Source organism: Oreochromis niloticus, linkage group LG19, assembly GCF_001858045.2.
Source record: "Oreochromis niloticus isolate F11D_XX linkage group LG19, O_niloticus_UMD_NMBU, whole genome shotgun sequence".
Taxonomy (NCBI): domain Eukaryota; kingdom Metazoa; phylum Chordata; class Actinopteri; order Cichliformes; family Cichlidae; genus Oreochromis; species Oreochromis niloticus.
Window position 1 is genome coordinate 19,318,892 of NC_031983.2, and position 17,516 is coordinate 19,336,407.

At 41.2% G+C, this 17,516-nt stretch overlaps 1 protein-coding gene across 1 annotated transcript in view; it reads left to right on the forward strand.

Moving 5' to 3' along the window:
- Positions 1 to 17,516, forward strand: part of sptb (spectrin, beta, erythrocytic) — a 40,599-nt gene that overhangs the window by 3,106 nt on the left and 19,977 nt on the right. The window contains 8 exon segments of the mRNA XM_003442890.5: positions 1,358 to 1,627; positions 13,072 to 13,223; positions 13,329 to 13,502; positions 15,429 to 15,526; positions 16,488 to 16,568; positions 16,693 to 16,808; positions 16,916 to 17,028; positions 17,102 to 17,289. Coding sequence (XP_003442938.3) covers positions 1,480 to 1,627; positions 13,072 to 13,223; positions 13,329 to 13,502; positions 15,429 to 15,526; positions 16,488 to 16,568; positions 16,693 to 16,808; positions 16,916 to 17,028; positions 17,102 to 17,289 — 1,070 coding nt within the window. The 5' untranslated portion in view covers positions 1,358 to 1,479.

The following is a 17,516-nucleotide window of genomic DNA, read 5'->3' on the forward strand; positions in this document are numbered from 1 at the left end:
GTTTGTAATTTGTGTCAAAGTACATTTAGTAAAATACAGTACTTACAGTAAAGACAATTTAAGTTTTTTTAATATATAGGTTTGCCACCTTTTAAAGTAATATTGAACTAATTATAAAGATGTAAAGTACTGATTATCATATGAAATACTGAGGACTGCGACAGGTTAAACTGTTAAAAGCATTACACTTATAATAACATAATGCCATTAGTGATGATAATCTCGTAGAGATGGAGTGCATCTACTGTTTTTAGTGAACTTTAGAATCACATAAAAAACTACAATTATTATCATCAGATTACAGATTATAGCCTTTATCTGTAATCTAGCCTTGATGCCATCCTTTAAAGCTCTAATGTTAGTAAAAGCAAAATGCATTTGTCTTAATTTGTGCTGTAAAGGGGGACTTTGGCATGTTCTTTAACCCCATGCTTCATCTAATGGAGTATTAACCTAAGTTAGACTCCCCGCCTCACTTCAGCTCACATGACTATTCTCACCAACAAAAAGACGCAAACACGAACACGTCCGTACTTCGAACTACGTGAGCGGCATCATTCAAAAGAAGGCGGTTTCGTCATGTTTCTGCAGTACAGAGGGGTTCCCCTCCCCCCGTGTGGCATGATAAGAGAGCTATGCTGCACCCAGATAGAGCTATCTGAGTGGTTGCCCTTCAACCCGCCATTCCACCCGAAGAATACACAGACACACTGCGCTGTGACAGTTGACCAAAGTCACACGTACAAAATGGAGACTGTGGGGAGGGGGCACAGAAACTCATGTGGGCAGCTTGAAAGCTGCCATACATTTGATTTTTGTGTAAAAAAATATCCTAAAACTGCAGCTGATATCACATCAATGCCCCAAATTAAATTCTGGTGTCAGTTATAGATACAGCCTCGTATAGATTGAAACTCAAACCTCCCTCCAAAAAAAAAATGAACTGCAGAGAGAAAGTGCTCCTTACAGAATAAAAGCATAATTTTCCTGTTTTTTTATCAGTTGGATGGCAACTAACTGTAAATATCATCACTGGTTGTGATGCAGATAATAGACATTTAGACTATTAGACTTTATATTGTCCCTAAAATACAGTAAATTAACATTACATTCTGCAACCAACAGCCCAATGATGTACAGTTAACTGTAAAAGCACCAAATTCTGACAATTTTCGGAAAATATTAAAGAAAAAAACATACAGTTTGTAATTTTGTTCTACTAATCATTCTAACTGAAATAATTGGGACAGAGAATAAATGATCTTTTACTTAGAAACTACGAAAGCTGTTATTCTTGTATCATAATCCTAATCAATCATAACCTGACAGCGCTCTGTGTATTTGCCCTCTGTTTCAGGTCGCCTTCAGCATTCCGGGTTCATCCTGCCGCTTTTTCCATCTGCTCATCTCCCTCTTCACCCAGACCACCTGAGGACGCCGCCAGCCGTCCCCCGCCCGCTCGTCACCCTGGCTGCCGCCATGACTTCCACCACAGATTTTGACAATGTGGAGATCACGCAGCAGTACAGCCGCATCAACACCCGCTTTGACCTCTCTGATGAGGAACTAGACAATGACAACAGCTCTGCCAGGCTGTTTGAGCGCTCGCGCATCAAGGCCCTCGCAGGTGAGTGCCTGCATAGTAAACAGGCTGTGTCCTCTGTGACAGATTTTCGAGATGACAGTCTTTATAAAAGCGAAAGAGAAGGGCACAGAGGATGAGCTGTAAAGGCTGAGCACCTGTTTAACTTTAGTGGGGTTGAATAAAACTGTAACCTTCACTCAGATTTCTGTTACGAAAATGACAAAACTCCCACCGCAGGTCAGCTTTGAGTTTACTCCACGGCTTTTGCTAGCACTCTCCAGGGTTTGTTGTGTATGGATGAATCTAACAGTTACACCCAACCAGCAGCTGAGCCCTGACACTGCTCCACACCCTCTGCAAATAACTGGGATCACTTGCACATTCCCTGAATGTCCAGTGTCTGACCGATCTGGACAGCTGCCCTGTCCCTCTTGCTCCCATAGCACAGATCTTTGGGATTTCTGGCTAAGCTGGTAAGCTGCGACCCACCTGTGGGCCTGCTGCTCTGAGTTTTTAAATAGCAGTGTTCCTGTGGTAGCAGGAAGCGAAACACAAAAGGGGAGTGATGGAGGGTCAACACCATGTTCGGAGCACAAGAGAGATGATAGAACACAAATTAATCTCTGTGGAGTTCGGACTTCTGGAAGGGCTTAAGATTTTTAAAGAGATTGTAATGATATTGACACTGAAACATAGTCCTCAATGAACTTTGAACGAAAGCATTTTTTAAATGTTAAAGGTTGTCAAATACACTAGTATTCAACACATCATCACCACATACAGTTTAAATGACAAACCTGTTAGTGGGCAAAGACACCCAGCAGACACTGAGCGACATTAGTTTTTCCCTGTGTCATCTTTGGACCCACCTGACCAACACAAGTCCAATATTTACTACTTCAGGCGGTCGTACAAAGGCAGCAGCGACTGAACCAAAACACCTGCAGGATATAAAAGCAAAAAATATGCTTAAAGACATTTAAAAGGATCCTTTTATTTCAGAAAAGTGAGGGCTAATGTAGAGTTAGCAATCTGACCCACTATAATAAGAAAATAAATATTTAATAGAATGGCTTTAACAATACAGATCAATGAAGCTGATCACTGACACAAAAGCTGACAACTTCAACTTGTGACTGGATTTTGTGTAAGCACACACCGGCTGTTACATTCTGTGTAATATATATTATGCGTGAATGCATGGCATCGTGTGAGGCCATTATGGGTGTACAATTTGAGTCCAGTGTGGAAAAACTGGGCTCACCAACCAACAAGGAAAACCGCTTTAGAGAGAATTATGTTGTAGACACAGATGACTGGTGTCACTTAGCTGCTTTACCGTCATCATGTTCAATCATGTTAATGCTGCTTCTCTCACTGCTGCGGCTCATTAGTCTAACCCAATTTCCTCCTTTTACAAAATTTACAAACAATTTTGCAACCATTTGCTCCAAGCAGTGAACGCGCCAGACAGAAAAGATGGGCAAACACAGAAGGCAAATTCTCTGTAAAATTCTGGACTGGATAACAATGATTAAAGTAGCAGTTTTGCAGATGAACGTCAATCTCTCTCATCAAAGTCATCTTTTTTTGCCGACAGGCACATGTCAGTACATCGGTGCATCCATGCAAAATTTTTACTTGTCATAAATAGTACCGAAATTGTGATTTGAACTTAGATTCAGTTCCTCCCATGCCTGAGTAGTTTTCAATATTTGATACTCAAAAAAACTCCAGAGGTTTGATACCGGCTCCTATTTTGGGTTTCCATGTTTTTTTTCTTCTCTTTTTTTTTTTTTTATAAATAAGCACTACTTTTCTTGCTGTCTCTTTAAGTGATGAAGGCTTCTGTGTGTGGGTGCTGGTGATGTTGTGTTAGAGTGCTGCTGCTGTAATGCAATAAGTGTTTCCTGTCAGAGAAAGAGAGAGAGTGAAGGAGGGACGAAAGTGATAAGAGAAGCAAGAGATGAGAGAGGCTGTGAATGACACCCGCTGCTGATTTACAGCTTGTGAGCTCAGAAATATGCTCTCAGCAAGCCATCAAAGAACATACAGGCCATACTGAATATCCACTAGTTTACACTGCGTCTTACTTCGGCTTAGAAAACACACGTTTCTTTAAGATACGCTTCAGTTTTGTGATGGTTTATTGGCTCAAAAAATAACTACCTCTTCATGTGTACAGTTAACATTCAGCGATGTCACGACTTTGTGGGAGTGTTGGGTACAGGGAGGAGGGGGTTTGTGGGAACACGTGGATGTATTGAAACATAGTGTATGCACGGCTGGAGCTGGAGAAACCACTCAGATCTGAACTGAAGGCTGCCTGAGCTCTCGTGTTGCCTGAGAGTGGAGGCAGAGCATCACCACGGCAGCAGTGAGGAGAGTGAAAAAGTAAAAGGAGGAAGAGGAGGGAGGGAGGGAGCAGGAGTGAACGCGAGAGGGATCTGGAAAGGAGGACAGAGAGCCAAGAGACTGGGAAGAAGAGAGACGTGGAGTGCCAAGCTCCTCTGCTGGCTCCATTGGCGGTGTGTGTTCCTGTTGTTGTTGTTTGGGGGTCAAGATGAGCAGCCCGTGCCTGCTGCGCACTGCCCCTATAAGCCAACCCCGGCTCAGAGAGGTCAAGATCAGCGTGAAGGCCAGCAGCAGGGAGACTACAGCCATTCGGAGCAGCAGCGGAGGGGCCAAGGAGGCTTCCAGCCGCTCTTACATGCCACCTGAAAAGGAAGCACCTGTGCGGGTCAGCGTGAGCAGCAGCCGGAGCAGGAGCACGCCGCCGGTCCACAGGGCCCAGAGACCCGAGAGCAGGAAGTCATCAGGGGGAAGCACCTGCAAGCAGCAGCAGCAGCCGGAGCACCACCCGGAAAAGAATGGCACCATCCTGCATGTCCCGCTTGGCGTGGCACCAACGGGGCTGTCCCCTTTCTCCTCATCCTCCTCCTCGTCCTCCTCCTGCACTCCCAGACGTCAGCGGCCCTCTCGCCCCCATGCTACCCCTACCCCTACCCCTGCCCCTGCCCCCGCCCCCTCCTCCTCTCGTCCTCCTCCTCTTCCTCCTCGGCCAAGAGTATGAAGCGAGCTCGCTGGCTGAGTTACAGCACCTCTAACATCTGCTTCAACTCCATCCTGGACGGGCGCTTCAGGCAGCTGCAAGGTACAGGGTCCTGGTGGCAGAGCTGTGCGCGCGTGTGTGTGTGAGTCTGTGTGTGCTTGTTCACCCTCTTATGCCTCACAGACACTTTTCCAATTATGCCCCTCACTTACCCAACTTGGGTTTCTTGTTAGGCCGGGGTGAGATGGCAGGGAGGTCGAGCTGCGAGTTGAGTAAGTGTGAGGCTAGTTTGTCATCCTGTTGTAAGAACTGGAAAAAGGCTGCAGCAAGTAAGTGCAAACTTCCATAGCAGTTGCCATTTTATTAAATGTATTTGGTTGTAATTTATTTATTTCCAGGAAGCTGTGGCACTGCCCCAATTGTTCACTGACTTGACTTTGAATAATTCATAGGCAAACTCCTAAAAAGGTTGTGATGTTTTTCCCTCCAAAGCCATTCATGGCTGGCTACTGTTACGCATTCTTATGTGCCCTGTTTTTTATTTATAAACAAGAAACATATCTGTCATTGTGCCACCTATTCTCCGTACGGCCCTTTCCACTTATAAACTCTTCCAAAGTACAAAGTATGAGTGCGTTTCGTTCCTAACCTCCTTTTCCCCTGAACGACTTGCGTTGGCGGTGTTAAAAAATAATCAATTTCTCTGATGGTTTTACCTTCTCCCTGCCCGTGTTATTAAGGTTTTAAAAGAGAGGTCTGCCGTCACAGTGGATTTTTGTTAGCTTGCACTATGCTATCCAACTCCCCGATGACAGGAGTGCATTAGTGAGTGGAAGAAAATGGAGGAGACGATGCAGGAACAGAGAGGGGAAATGCTTTTTTTCCCCCTGCCTCTGCTAGATTTCAAGTATTGACTGATTCTGCAGACTGCAGAGGCAACTGATACGTGAAGCAGCAAAGTTTTGAAGCCTCCCCAAATCAGGGATGTGTCTTGAGATGTGTATTGATCCACCAAATGCATTTCATGATATTTTATTTACTTCCTATTTACCTGCTATTAGGGAGATCTGGCCAAGACTGCAGTTGGGCAGAGTAAGATTTGTGCTTCACGTTTATTGGTTTACTTTTGAAATGTACACATGCTCGCTGTTGTCAAGTATTTCTGCTGCCGAGTTGTTTGACTGACCTTTAACCCTTTTAGTTTTCACCAGCGGTGTGTGCACCTCTCTCCAAGCCCTTAATCCTCTGCTGTTTTCTAATTATAAATACAATCTCACTATTGGATTGATTCTCAGATTATTTTTTAATGTCTTCTTTAAGCTTGAGCCAGGCTTTACAGTTCACTTGCTTCTTTTGCATCTGCTCTAAATACCTTGCATCAAGAAACCCTGAGAGCATCAAATATGCATTAATATGATGCTCAGCAGTTGCCAAGTACATGTAATGAAGACTCAGACAATCCACTTGCCCAGTAAGCTAATTTTTTTTAGTCAGTTAGATGTCTAAAAAACATCTGTAGTAGTACTGTAGTGCTTAGATATTTAGGATGACATCTGGTTGAAAGGTCAAGCTTTAGTACATGTACCAAATCCCACATAGACAATGTTTAAACAGCTATATATCTATTTAAAAAAAGGCTTATTTTTGCATTGAGACTGATTGCTTGATGAATGATTTAACCTACTCATCTAGATCCTAGAATATATCTGCCAAAGTATAGCCTGCTTTTAGCCCAATCCAACATTTAGAGATGTTTTTGGTGGTACAAATATGTGATAATAGGAGGGAAGTGTTGGTCAGTCTTGTTAATAAAGCACAGTATAATAGCTGTGGGACAGGTGGAACTGGCAGGGCCATGACTCAGTCATGTAACGGGGTGCTCTAAGACCTTTGGGCCAAACTCAATAAGAGCTGACTGTGGGAAAAGACGGATCAAGCTTTATACAGGGAAACTCCATCAGCATGAATAAGTCATCGGGCTTTCGCTGGAGTCAAAGAGTGGACGAGAAATTACAAAGTAAAAGCATGTGAAACAGAGGAGTGTTTAGTAAGGTTTGCACTGATAGCAGGCGGGAGGCTGGATAAGGGACAAAACGCAGGCGTGACAAGATGCAGCTGCAGTCCAGTGGAAAAAATAAATAAAAGCGGACATACAGTATGACTGCTGCACTTACACTTAATATTTAATAGCATGGCAACAGCAGGGTGATGAACAGCTGAACAGTAAGGTTATACTCAGCCTGTATCACAAATTATTAGTACAGCCAGTTTTATATTTATAAGCTGGACTTAAATGTTCATATTTCACTTCCACCAACATTAATGCTTTCAAATAGCTTTGATTGATCAGTTTGCAAACTGGGATACGTTTGCATTTCACACTAGCTTCACTGATTTTTAAGCTGAACTACATAAATAATGTTAAAATGAAATATTAACCAAAAATTGAATTAATGACCAATAAACCGTCTTCCTGCTCAGTTTCATAAAATCATGGATTTTGGTGCTCCAGTCTTCTTTTTCCTGGTGAGTCCACCAGACCTCAGTTGATGTTACTGTTGGCGTGTCGTTGAACATGGCGCAGACAAACATCTCAATAGCTTTAACACAAATATACAACATATTCCATATTAGTAAGTAATCAGAGGAGGCGTGTCCCGATTCCTGCTCCTTTCTGTGACTGAGTTTGAGCTTGCCTTATTTCTGACGTCTTATTTTTGAAACAAGAGAGCCAAGAAAACTTTTGGACTTAAGAAGAAATGCTATCTTTGTCTCGTGTTAAATATAGAAGGTCAAAAAGCAAATGGAAAACCCAAACCTATGACCCGTAGAGTTAGGGTGTCCGGAGGCTCTGTTATGCAACGTTATGGTTTGGATCACTGCAAATCAATACAGCGCTGTCCTCGGTGACATTCCTCTCCTTATGTGAGTGGTCTCTCCAGAATAAAAGTGCATCCCTTGCAGCAACTATATGTTATATTATTTCCATATTTATTTACTAGGAAACCAAAAAGCTGCAGGAAGTGTCATTGTAAAAGGTTCCAGAGCAAGCACGTACTCTTGAAGCTTATCCAATAAACTGTATGTTACAGTCTCATAGGCAGCAAACTGCTCTATTTGAGCTCTCTATTATTAAGTACTCTCAAGTGTATGAAACCCCTGACTTACATTTACAAATTTATTCTGCTCTCCATCAGCAATTCATGGTGTTAAATTGTGTATTTTTTAAATAATATTTGAAGGTCATAATTCAGCAGGCTTAGTGGCCTCATATTCTCAAAGTGAAGTGCCTCGAAAATCATCAGTGGTGACACTAAATTATTCTTATTATTATTGTTATTATTGTTATTATTATACAGCCATCTGGTCTTAGTCACCCTCCAGATTTCATACCCTCAGTTGCACTTTAGATTTCTTCCTGAGTAATTTTTGACCCCAGGTGTCCTTTTTGTCTTCATCTGAAATGTAAATTATAGTTAACCACTTAACAATTGTGGGACTATGAAATGTCCAGAGGGCTCTATTAATTTTAATTGGATCTGCAATAGATATCTCATTACTTTTAATTGATGTGATTGATTTTTTTCCTTTCTTTTTTTTGTTCGGTGTAATTTGCTACTTTCTGTGATATAAATGCAAAAGCTCCGAATTTTTATTACATTGTAAATCCACTCTGAGACCAGCAAAGAGAAACTCTTATATGTAACTTAATACTCGAATATTAAAATCACAGATGTAACCAGATCTTGAGTCAGTAATCATGTTGAAATTATAATTTTCTGCTGCTCTAAAAAACCATAACTGAGGTTATGGGATTAAACAGAACTTAGTTTCCCAAAGAGGGCTGAGGGCTTTTTTTTTATTTTTACAGAGCACTTATGTCATATTGAGCTTGTTGAACTGTTCATCTGGAGACAGCTCAGTGGGGTGCATGCAAACAACAGCTTCCCTCCCTCACACTCTCCCCTCCTATCTTCCCTCCCCCGTTGTCCTCCCACGCTTCCTAAATGGCCAGGAGCATCCATGTGGGCTGCGTCCCCTCTCAAGGTCTCCCGATGTGAAGTGATACGGCAAAACTCTGTGCACGTCGCAGGGATGCACTGTAATTGTCCTCTCCTCTCTAAAACCCTCTGGAGGCAGCACTCCAAATAGTTCAGAAAGGATTTGTTACAGTTTTTACTTTTATTCGAGCCTTTTGTGTGCGTGTCTCTGCTTTCTGTGCTGCTGACAGATAATGATGTGACCATTTGTGCTAAATCAACACTGACACCACTAATGGAGCTTTGCATGTTTTAATTGTCATTACTTTTTCATGGCGCAGTTATCCATGTGGATGTAGCCGAGCGGTGTGTGCTGTTGTTCTGCTGAAGGGAGCAGAATGAAGCATGATTTATTTACAGTACTCCGCTGCACCTTGTGTTTTACGTACAACAACGCCTGATTTCTTCTCTTTGATATGCTAAAGACCGAGCTGCTGCTTCAAAGTTGCTCACTGGGTGGTTTTTAAAAGTAGGGAAGATGCTGCTGGTGATGTGTCTTGGTCTCTTCTCCTGGATGGGTCTCTTTGGACTAAACCTGAAACACTGCCGTCACTCTCCCCATTACTTTCTTTCAGATCTGACTCACCCTCTTTTTCCTTTCGTCCTCTTGACAGGTTTACCTAGCAGACTCCTCGTCTCCCCCCTCTTTGTCCTTCTTAACCTTTAAATCAATATCTTTAACAACTTCCCTCTACTAGCTCTTCTTTTGTTCCTCCTCTTGAGCTGTTCTTTGCTTGTTCTCGACAACCTCAGTGTTTGAATCATTTATTACACCAGTCCTTAAGGATGCAGTCCTTTGCACTCCGTGGTTTGCAGCTGTATTTGGATTCGGGAATAAACAGGGCGATCTGCAGCAGGCATACCAAAGGGAAGTCATGTGGTGCAAGCTGGGATGACTTGAGGAGAGAATGTCTCATCACTGATCTAAACTTTAGGAAGCTATGTGTGGGATAAAACAAAAGCAGGGGAGAGGTGGGGATTTGTACTGAGTTGTGAGTAAAATCAAGGTCAGTATCATCAAAAAGCATCACCCTTCTGCTTTACTTGATCCAGTCTAAATTAGTGCACCAGGTCTTTGAGCTTCAATTAAATCCTCTGTGTTAAATCAAGTTATCCTTTTACAAATTTCTATTGTGATGCCAAGCAAGATTCAATTTTAAATTGACTTGACTCTGGGGTTTTTACTCTTGCAGAATTTGACAATTTTTTAAATAATAAAATTCTCAATAGCTTAAATCATTTCATGCACTGAACATCCATTTAATCTTTGTTGTATTTGGTTACGCTATGAATGGATTACCTGCTGCAAAGTAATTTGTACAAATGTTTCTGATTTAGGTTATTTTTCATGGGGTAATAACTGCTAACAATGCGATGACCAGCCAGCCATTCTTGTCCATTTATCCTTATCTTAGTTTTACTTTTTCATTGGCTGGTACTGGTACTGATACCAGTACTGGTGACTTATTGACATCCATTCATCCTCTTTCTTAACCAGTGCTCAGAGGAACTGCAAAAAAATGAAAGCTACATGTCAGACTGTTATAAATGTTAAAGTAAATAACCTGAAGGGCTGTTCGGAAGGGTTGCCAGAAAAAAAAGGAACATGGCAGCAAAGCTTAGTTTTGCAAAATTACAAGTGAACAAAGTAGAAGACGTCTGGAACAATGCCCTTTGGATAGACAAGGCCACCATGGAGATGTCTGCCATAATGCACAAAACCAAACACAGCATAATGACAACAAACACCTCATACCAGCTGTCAAGCACGGTGATGAAGGGGTGACACTTTGGGACACAGGACCTGGGCACCTTCCAGTCCTTGAGTCAACAATGAAATCCTCTGTATACCAAAGTAATCTAGAGTCACATGTGAGGACATATGTCCGACTGCTAAAGCTTGCTCCAAACTGAATGATGCAACAGGACAAAGATCCCAATCACAGCAGCAAATCTACAGCAGAATGACTGAAAAAGGAAAAAAATTAAAATGCTGCAATGACTCAGTAAAAGTCTAGACCTCAACCTGATTGATATGCTGTAGTGGGATCTTAAGAGACACATGCATAAACAAATGCCTGCAACCCCACATAGTGTATAAGAGTAATTCTGGCCACATGTTTCTGAAGCCTTGAGTTGAGGATTTCTGCCATCATCACTTTGGTTGGGAAAAAAAATGGATGTGATGAGAAAGTACACATTGTGACTTATGGATAATGGCTTGTGACTGATGACTTGTTAGCCAAAGGTGGTTTCATAACACAGATCATTCATTTTAAACATGGAAAGTATGACTAAAATTTACAAAATAGACTTTTTTTTTTATTTAGTATGGCCTAAAACGAGTGACTGAGTCGGTAAAGTCAGCAGAAAAGTGTTCTCAGAGGTCATGACAGAAAGCCCCTTTCCCATAGACTTCCATGGGAACACTAATCTTTTTGCAACCACATCCATCGCCATCTAGGGGCCTTCAGACAGAATGCAGGCAGAAGGCTTCATTTTTCTGACCCAGGGGCCACATCCATTTTTATACTGTCTGTGTGCAAAAGTGAATGAACTGAAGCAAAATTGTAAAGAATTACTGGCTAAAAATTCTCTATAATGATGTGAGAGACTTACAAAGTTATGCAGAAAATTATTACTTCATGCTAATGATTGATTGATTGATTGATCATACTTTATTCATCCTGAGGGAAATTGGGTTAAGGCTGCCACCCGTGCCAGCGCCGGCTGGCAGCCTAATGCTGATAAAGGTGCTCATACAAGCTATTGAATCGTGGTGCGTGTACTGTACTTTAATACACTGCTTCTACTTTTTGCTTAGTTAGTTGGTTAGATAAATAATGACACTGTAATATGTTATGTTTTAGGTCATTAAGGTAGGTCTTATAGAAACACACTGAATGCCCATTTATAGCAATACACCCACTCAGACCTCCCACATCTCCATTCACAGTGCATTTGGCCACAAATAAAATAAACAGAGTGTAGTACATTGGGTCTTTCTGCCATATGGCCCCATCAAAATTGGTTTTATTTTTGCTGCTGAGTAGGAGGAATATCTTCCGTACATTTTAATATGACGCGCGTGTCTGCGTGAGTGTGATGTGTCACCATGTGGGCAGCGCTCATCCTCCCAAAAACCTCTCAGTGTGCGATGTTCGTGCCATCTTCATCTTTCTGCCTTGCCATTCCCGAGCTCTCGTGCAAATCTCCCGTTGAGCATTTTCAACAAAATTACAACACATGGCATAAATGCGCTGCATCACGTCTGAGGAGGCATTGATAGTTACAGTAAAGCTTTTGCCTTGTGAGCAGACACCAAGCCTCCATTATATGAAAAATCATGAAGAGATATGAGCTGTCATGCTATTTACCAGCTTAAGCGGAAGTGACCGCTAATATCTGCTCCATGATCAAGTAAAAGGTCAAAACTGCCAGTTTCTGAGGTTTTTCAGCATTTTAAGAGGCTTGACGGATGGTTTGATTGACATGCTGTTTGGATTCTAATAAAAGAGATTCACTGTACAAATACAGTGGGGATAATGGGACTGGTCCTTTAAAATTGGCTGTGTCATACAGAGGAGGTCTTCTCCAGAAGGGCAGTATGCTGACGAGATTGATTGTTTAATGAAGATTCTGTTAGGTGGATATTGATGGATTACTGAACCGGCATACGGGGCACAGGCCTGGAGGCCCAGAGCCTGATTCTTCCTTTGAAGTGACATTTCTTGTTGGTGCTCACAGTGTTTTGCACCCGGTTGATCGGTCTTTTAATTCTATCTGCCAATCACATTTAATTAAAATACAGTAAAGTTGGTGAAGGAATATAAATTAGGGGGAAGTGGAATAGTTCTGTTTAATAAACTGCAATGGTTTTCTATGGAATTTAGGTCTGGTGGTGTCTCAGTATTAGGTGTTTCCCATATTTGGAAGGGGTTGAAGTTCATTTAAATGTCTCATTGTCTTATAGTCATTTATGCTGTTGAAGTAATAATATTTCCTGATTTGCAGATTTGATGTATGGTGTGAAACAACATTATTAGCTGAATTGGAAACAATTTGAGTGGATGCTGGCTGCAGACAATGCTGCCAGCTAATTTAGATAACTTCATGTTTTTTAGCAGCAGTGAAGCAGAAGTATACACCTTTGCTTTACCCTGTACTAGGAATTAATTTAACTTGCATGATATCTGTGGCTCTGGAGCAGATTTGCAGATGTTCTGTAACTCCTGCCAGGTTCTTCCTTCAGCCTCCCAGGCTTCCACTCGTCTAACGTGCCCTTGTGCAAGACTGTAAATCCCTACCAGCTCCAGTGCTGCTCCTCTGTAGCTCTGAGGATTTTGCATTATTCATGGGGCTCATGTTCTTTCTTAACTTTGTGCTCTCATCAGACGAGCGAGAGGCGGTTCAGAAGAAGACCTTCACTAAATGGGTCAACTCAATTCTGTCCCGGGATGACTGTCGCATCTCTGACCTCTACCTGGACCTGCGGGATGGACGCATGCTCATTAAACTGCTGGAGGTGCTGTCTGGTGAACGACTGGTAAGAAACGTTTCTGTTTCAGTTTATATTCCTCTTTATATTCTGTGTATTATTTTTCTTTGAAATGCTCTCCTTAAATCGTTTTTTTTGTCCTGGTCTTTGTAGCCAAAACCAACAAAAGGCAGGATGCGTATCCACTGTTTGGAAAATGTGGACAAGGCTCTCCAGTTCCTCAAAGAGCAAAGGGTCCACCTGGAGAACATGGGTTCCCATGACATTGTTGACGGCAACCATCGCCTCATCCTCGGACTCATTTGGACCATCATTTTGCGTTTCCAGGTAAACCTAGGACATGTGATTGTCTGTGTCATGTTGTTTTAGACTATTCTTTCTGTGTACATTGAGATTAAAGAAAAAGAAAAGAAAAACAGAGACCAATTCTTTGTAAGTGTAAACATACTCAGCCAATAAAGCTGATTCCGATTTTCAGTCCAGTCTTTGTACCTGAGCATTTTCAGAGGAATGTTGTGCTGTTAAGCCTCTTAACACTGACCTATGAATCATAATCAAGGCACATAGCTCAAGGGATGAACCAGTCTTCAGCAGCTTATCGCAAAAGCATATAAATGCTTCTCATTTCTTTAGTTGAATCTACGGGCAATGCCACTGATAATACAGACGGACAGGCATAAAACATTTTTTCATGCAACCAAGATGATCCCCAAAGCGCTATTAGTCATATCTCAGCATGGTGTGCAGTGTGTCTCTTAAAAATCTGAGGAAAATCAAAGCTGGAAACCCAAGAACTGGACTGAAAATCAGTGATAACAGGTGTTATGGACTCTTGGTCTTGTCTAAACAGATGGAATTATGAACACAGAAATGTTTGGTCAGATTTGGATCCTCCATGAAATGCCATCTGCATGACAAGGATCCAGAAAAATACACTTTAGAAGACACTCAGTCATGGATTGGCCTCCCCAGAATCTTGACTTTAATATTATTGAAGCAGTGTGAGATCATCTTGACAGAGAGGGCAAAAAACGGCAGCAAACATTATATATTCATATATATAAAATACTAGTGTCATTAATATGTATACTATACTGCAGAAAGGTAATTGAGAGGCGTATATAATTCATACAATAACGTCATAAAAATATAATTATATTTATGTTATTATATGTTAAAAGAAATGAATTACATTTCAGCAATCAAGTAATATTCATGTTTTTTCAGCATGCATGTTAAAGGTTCATCAAACCTGATTAGCTGATCTTATAAGTAGCACAATCACTTCAAGTATGTTATTGTACTTCATATGCTATACTCTAATTATGCTACCACTGACTAACAGCATGCAGTTGCTTTTATTTAAATGAATCTTAATTACATTCTAATCACATTTACATTTGCAGTGAAGTGAAGCCAGGGTATACAGCATATACAGCATGCAGTGTTATACAGACAGCCTCAGATAGTTTCAGCTGGCTGCCTTGCAGTGTTATTTTTTATGTATTTTTTTTTGTTAGTATCTGTTTTTCCTCAGAACCATGCCTTCAGGTTCCAGCCATTATTATCTGCTGCTAGAGGAGCATCCAAAGCATCAGAACATGTCTGTTTGACTCTTTTTATCATCTTGGAGAGGCTGTATATTTATTTTTAATTTGACAGCAACTCTGCTATTTTTAGATATGTTACTTCAAACAATATAGCCCGCTGCATTATTCAGCCTTTTCAAAAGGACAAAAAGAAAAAAAAAAGACCAGGAAACAGAAAAGAAAAGAGTTGACTCGGTCCTGTCTGTATCTTTCAGTCTGCATAAACCAAGGAGAACCAAAGCTGGCTAAATTTAGCCGCCCCTCTCTCAGGGCCTGTCTCTCAGATCACATCACTGCTCTAATTACTGGCCCACTGTGTGGGAAAATAAGAACTTCGATAATTACCACTCGTCTTTCTATCAGTTGGATCCGATGTCTAGTTTTGTGAGAATCCAGCCAGCAGCACTGATAATGTATCGCTTTACATGATTTTTTTTCTTTTCCACAAATAAAACCCCCTTTTTTTCTTCTTAAAGCTGTGATAAATGATGCATTTCATAGTGATATTTGTGCCACTTTGACAAACTGTTCCCTTCTGGTGCAACCCATTAGCAAGATATTAATATTAGTCAGATTTCTTGTTTGTTCTTGTTTGATTGCAAACATGACACATTAGTTAAGTTTCATTATTTACCATCCAGCTGTGCTTGTTGCTGTTCTTCAGATCCAGGACATCATTGTGGAAACGGGCCAGGCGGACCAGAAGGAGACGCGCTCAGCCAAGGACGCTCTTCTTCTTTGGTGTCAGATGAAAACTGCAGGGTAAGAGCTACATGTGACCCCTGGCATCATCAGACTATTGCAACTATCCTTTGGGAATAACTCAATGTGCTTCTGACTTTTTATTAGTTTAAAATCTTACAATTCCCCATTGATATAAGTAAGCACACTTACAAATGCTTTCAATTTTTAATATAATGTTCATTGTAATGTCCCATCTGCACAATGGAAACATAAAGTAATCTTCTTTTTATAACAGTGGAAAAAATATAATAAATGACCAGATATGAAGGCCTCTATTTGCTCCTTGAGTATTTAAAATAAAATAAACGAAGTAGTACTTAAAGTAGATAAATTTGCTGCTGTGTATTGTTCCTTTCTTTTTAAATTAAGCCATAAATAATATTTCTTAAAGGAGTAGTTTGATGTTTTTGGATATACTCATTCAATGTTTGTTTAATGAGTAGACTGGTAACTCTAATCATGTCTATACCAACTAGTAGATGGGGAAAAAGGAAACCCAACATGGCAGAAGTTAACAAAATCCCCCCTGCCTAGTTAACAGAGATGGTGTAAAAGACACTGTAGACAGATTTTGCTACCTTTGTTCACATGTAGCTCGTTTCTTCTTCCGCGACTTACAAACTAAGCAAATCAGTTGCTGTCTTCATGTTTGGTGTGGAGGCACGAGTGGGAGCAGTCTCTTTAAAACAAATGTATCTCCCAAAAGATGTTCATTTGAAGTATGGTTGTTAGCATCCAGCTATTATTAGCATATAGCTGTTATTCTCTGAATCTATGTCGCTATGTCTGTCAAGATCCTTAAAAAAAAGTGTCATCTTTTGAGTAAATAGATGCTGCTGTTCTGAGAAAGCACACGATTTCCTTCAAGGCTTTTAAACTGCAGAACTAAAAGCATGAGAAGCGGGACGAAACCCAGATGCTGATTTTAAACAGCAGCCTCCTCCTGTTCAGTCAGTGACATCTCCTCGCTGTTTTACAGATATCCCAGCATCAACATCACAAACTTCACCACCAGCTGGAAAGATGGCATGGCCTTCAATGCTCTCATACACAAACATCGGTAAGGGGAGATGAATAGCAAAGCCACTCTCTCCAGCTTTAAAGTGTAAACACACATGAAATCCATCTGCTCAGTCTCTCTCTCTCTGCAATATACTCTCTTACCCTCTATATTTCTCTCCCAGCCCTGATCTGGTTGACTATAACAGTTTAAAGAGATCCAATCCGATCCACAATCTCCAGAACGCCTTCAACGTTGCAGAGCAGAAGCTTGGTGTGACCAAATTGTTAGACCCAGAAGGCGAGTGACTGTTTGTGAACATTGTGCTTCCTGGAAAGAAGACCAGTGATAGTCTCTGGTTTGGCTGGGAATGACTTATTTGACTTGTTTTCCATTTTCTTTTATAGATGTTTTCACAGAGAACCCAGATGAAAAGTCCATCATCACTTACGTTGTGGCATTTTACCACTACTTCTCCAAGATGAAACAACTCGCTGTTGAGGGCAAGAGAATAGGAAAGGTGAGTTGGAAGGGTGGTATGCATTTTTTATGCGAGTTTGCCCGGTTCACTTACTTTATCCCTCTTTCTCCAGGTTCTGGATCAAGCCATCGAGACGGAGAAGATGATCGAAAAGTACGAGACGCTGTCGTCAGAACTGTTGATGTGGATCGAACAGACCATTGTCGTGCTGAACAACCGGAAACTTGCAAACTCTCTCAGCGGCGTTCAGCAGCAGCTTCAGGCCTTCAACACCTACCGCACTGTAGAGAAGCCACCCAAGTGAGTCAGTGACAGCTTCAATGCATTATAGTCACAATGGAAACTGGATCAGGAGCTTAAGACACACTCACACACACACAGACACACACTTGCACTCTAGTTTTGATGTCTTAGTGAGGACATCTAATGTACATAATGGTTTCCCTAGCTGTAACCCTGACCCTAAAACCACATTTTGAGTCTCTGATGTCCAGTAGTACTTTTTGTGCAGTTTCTTAATTTCTTGT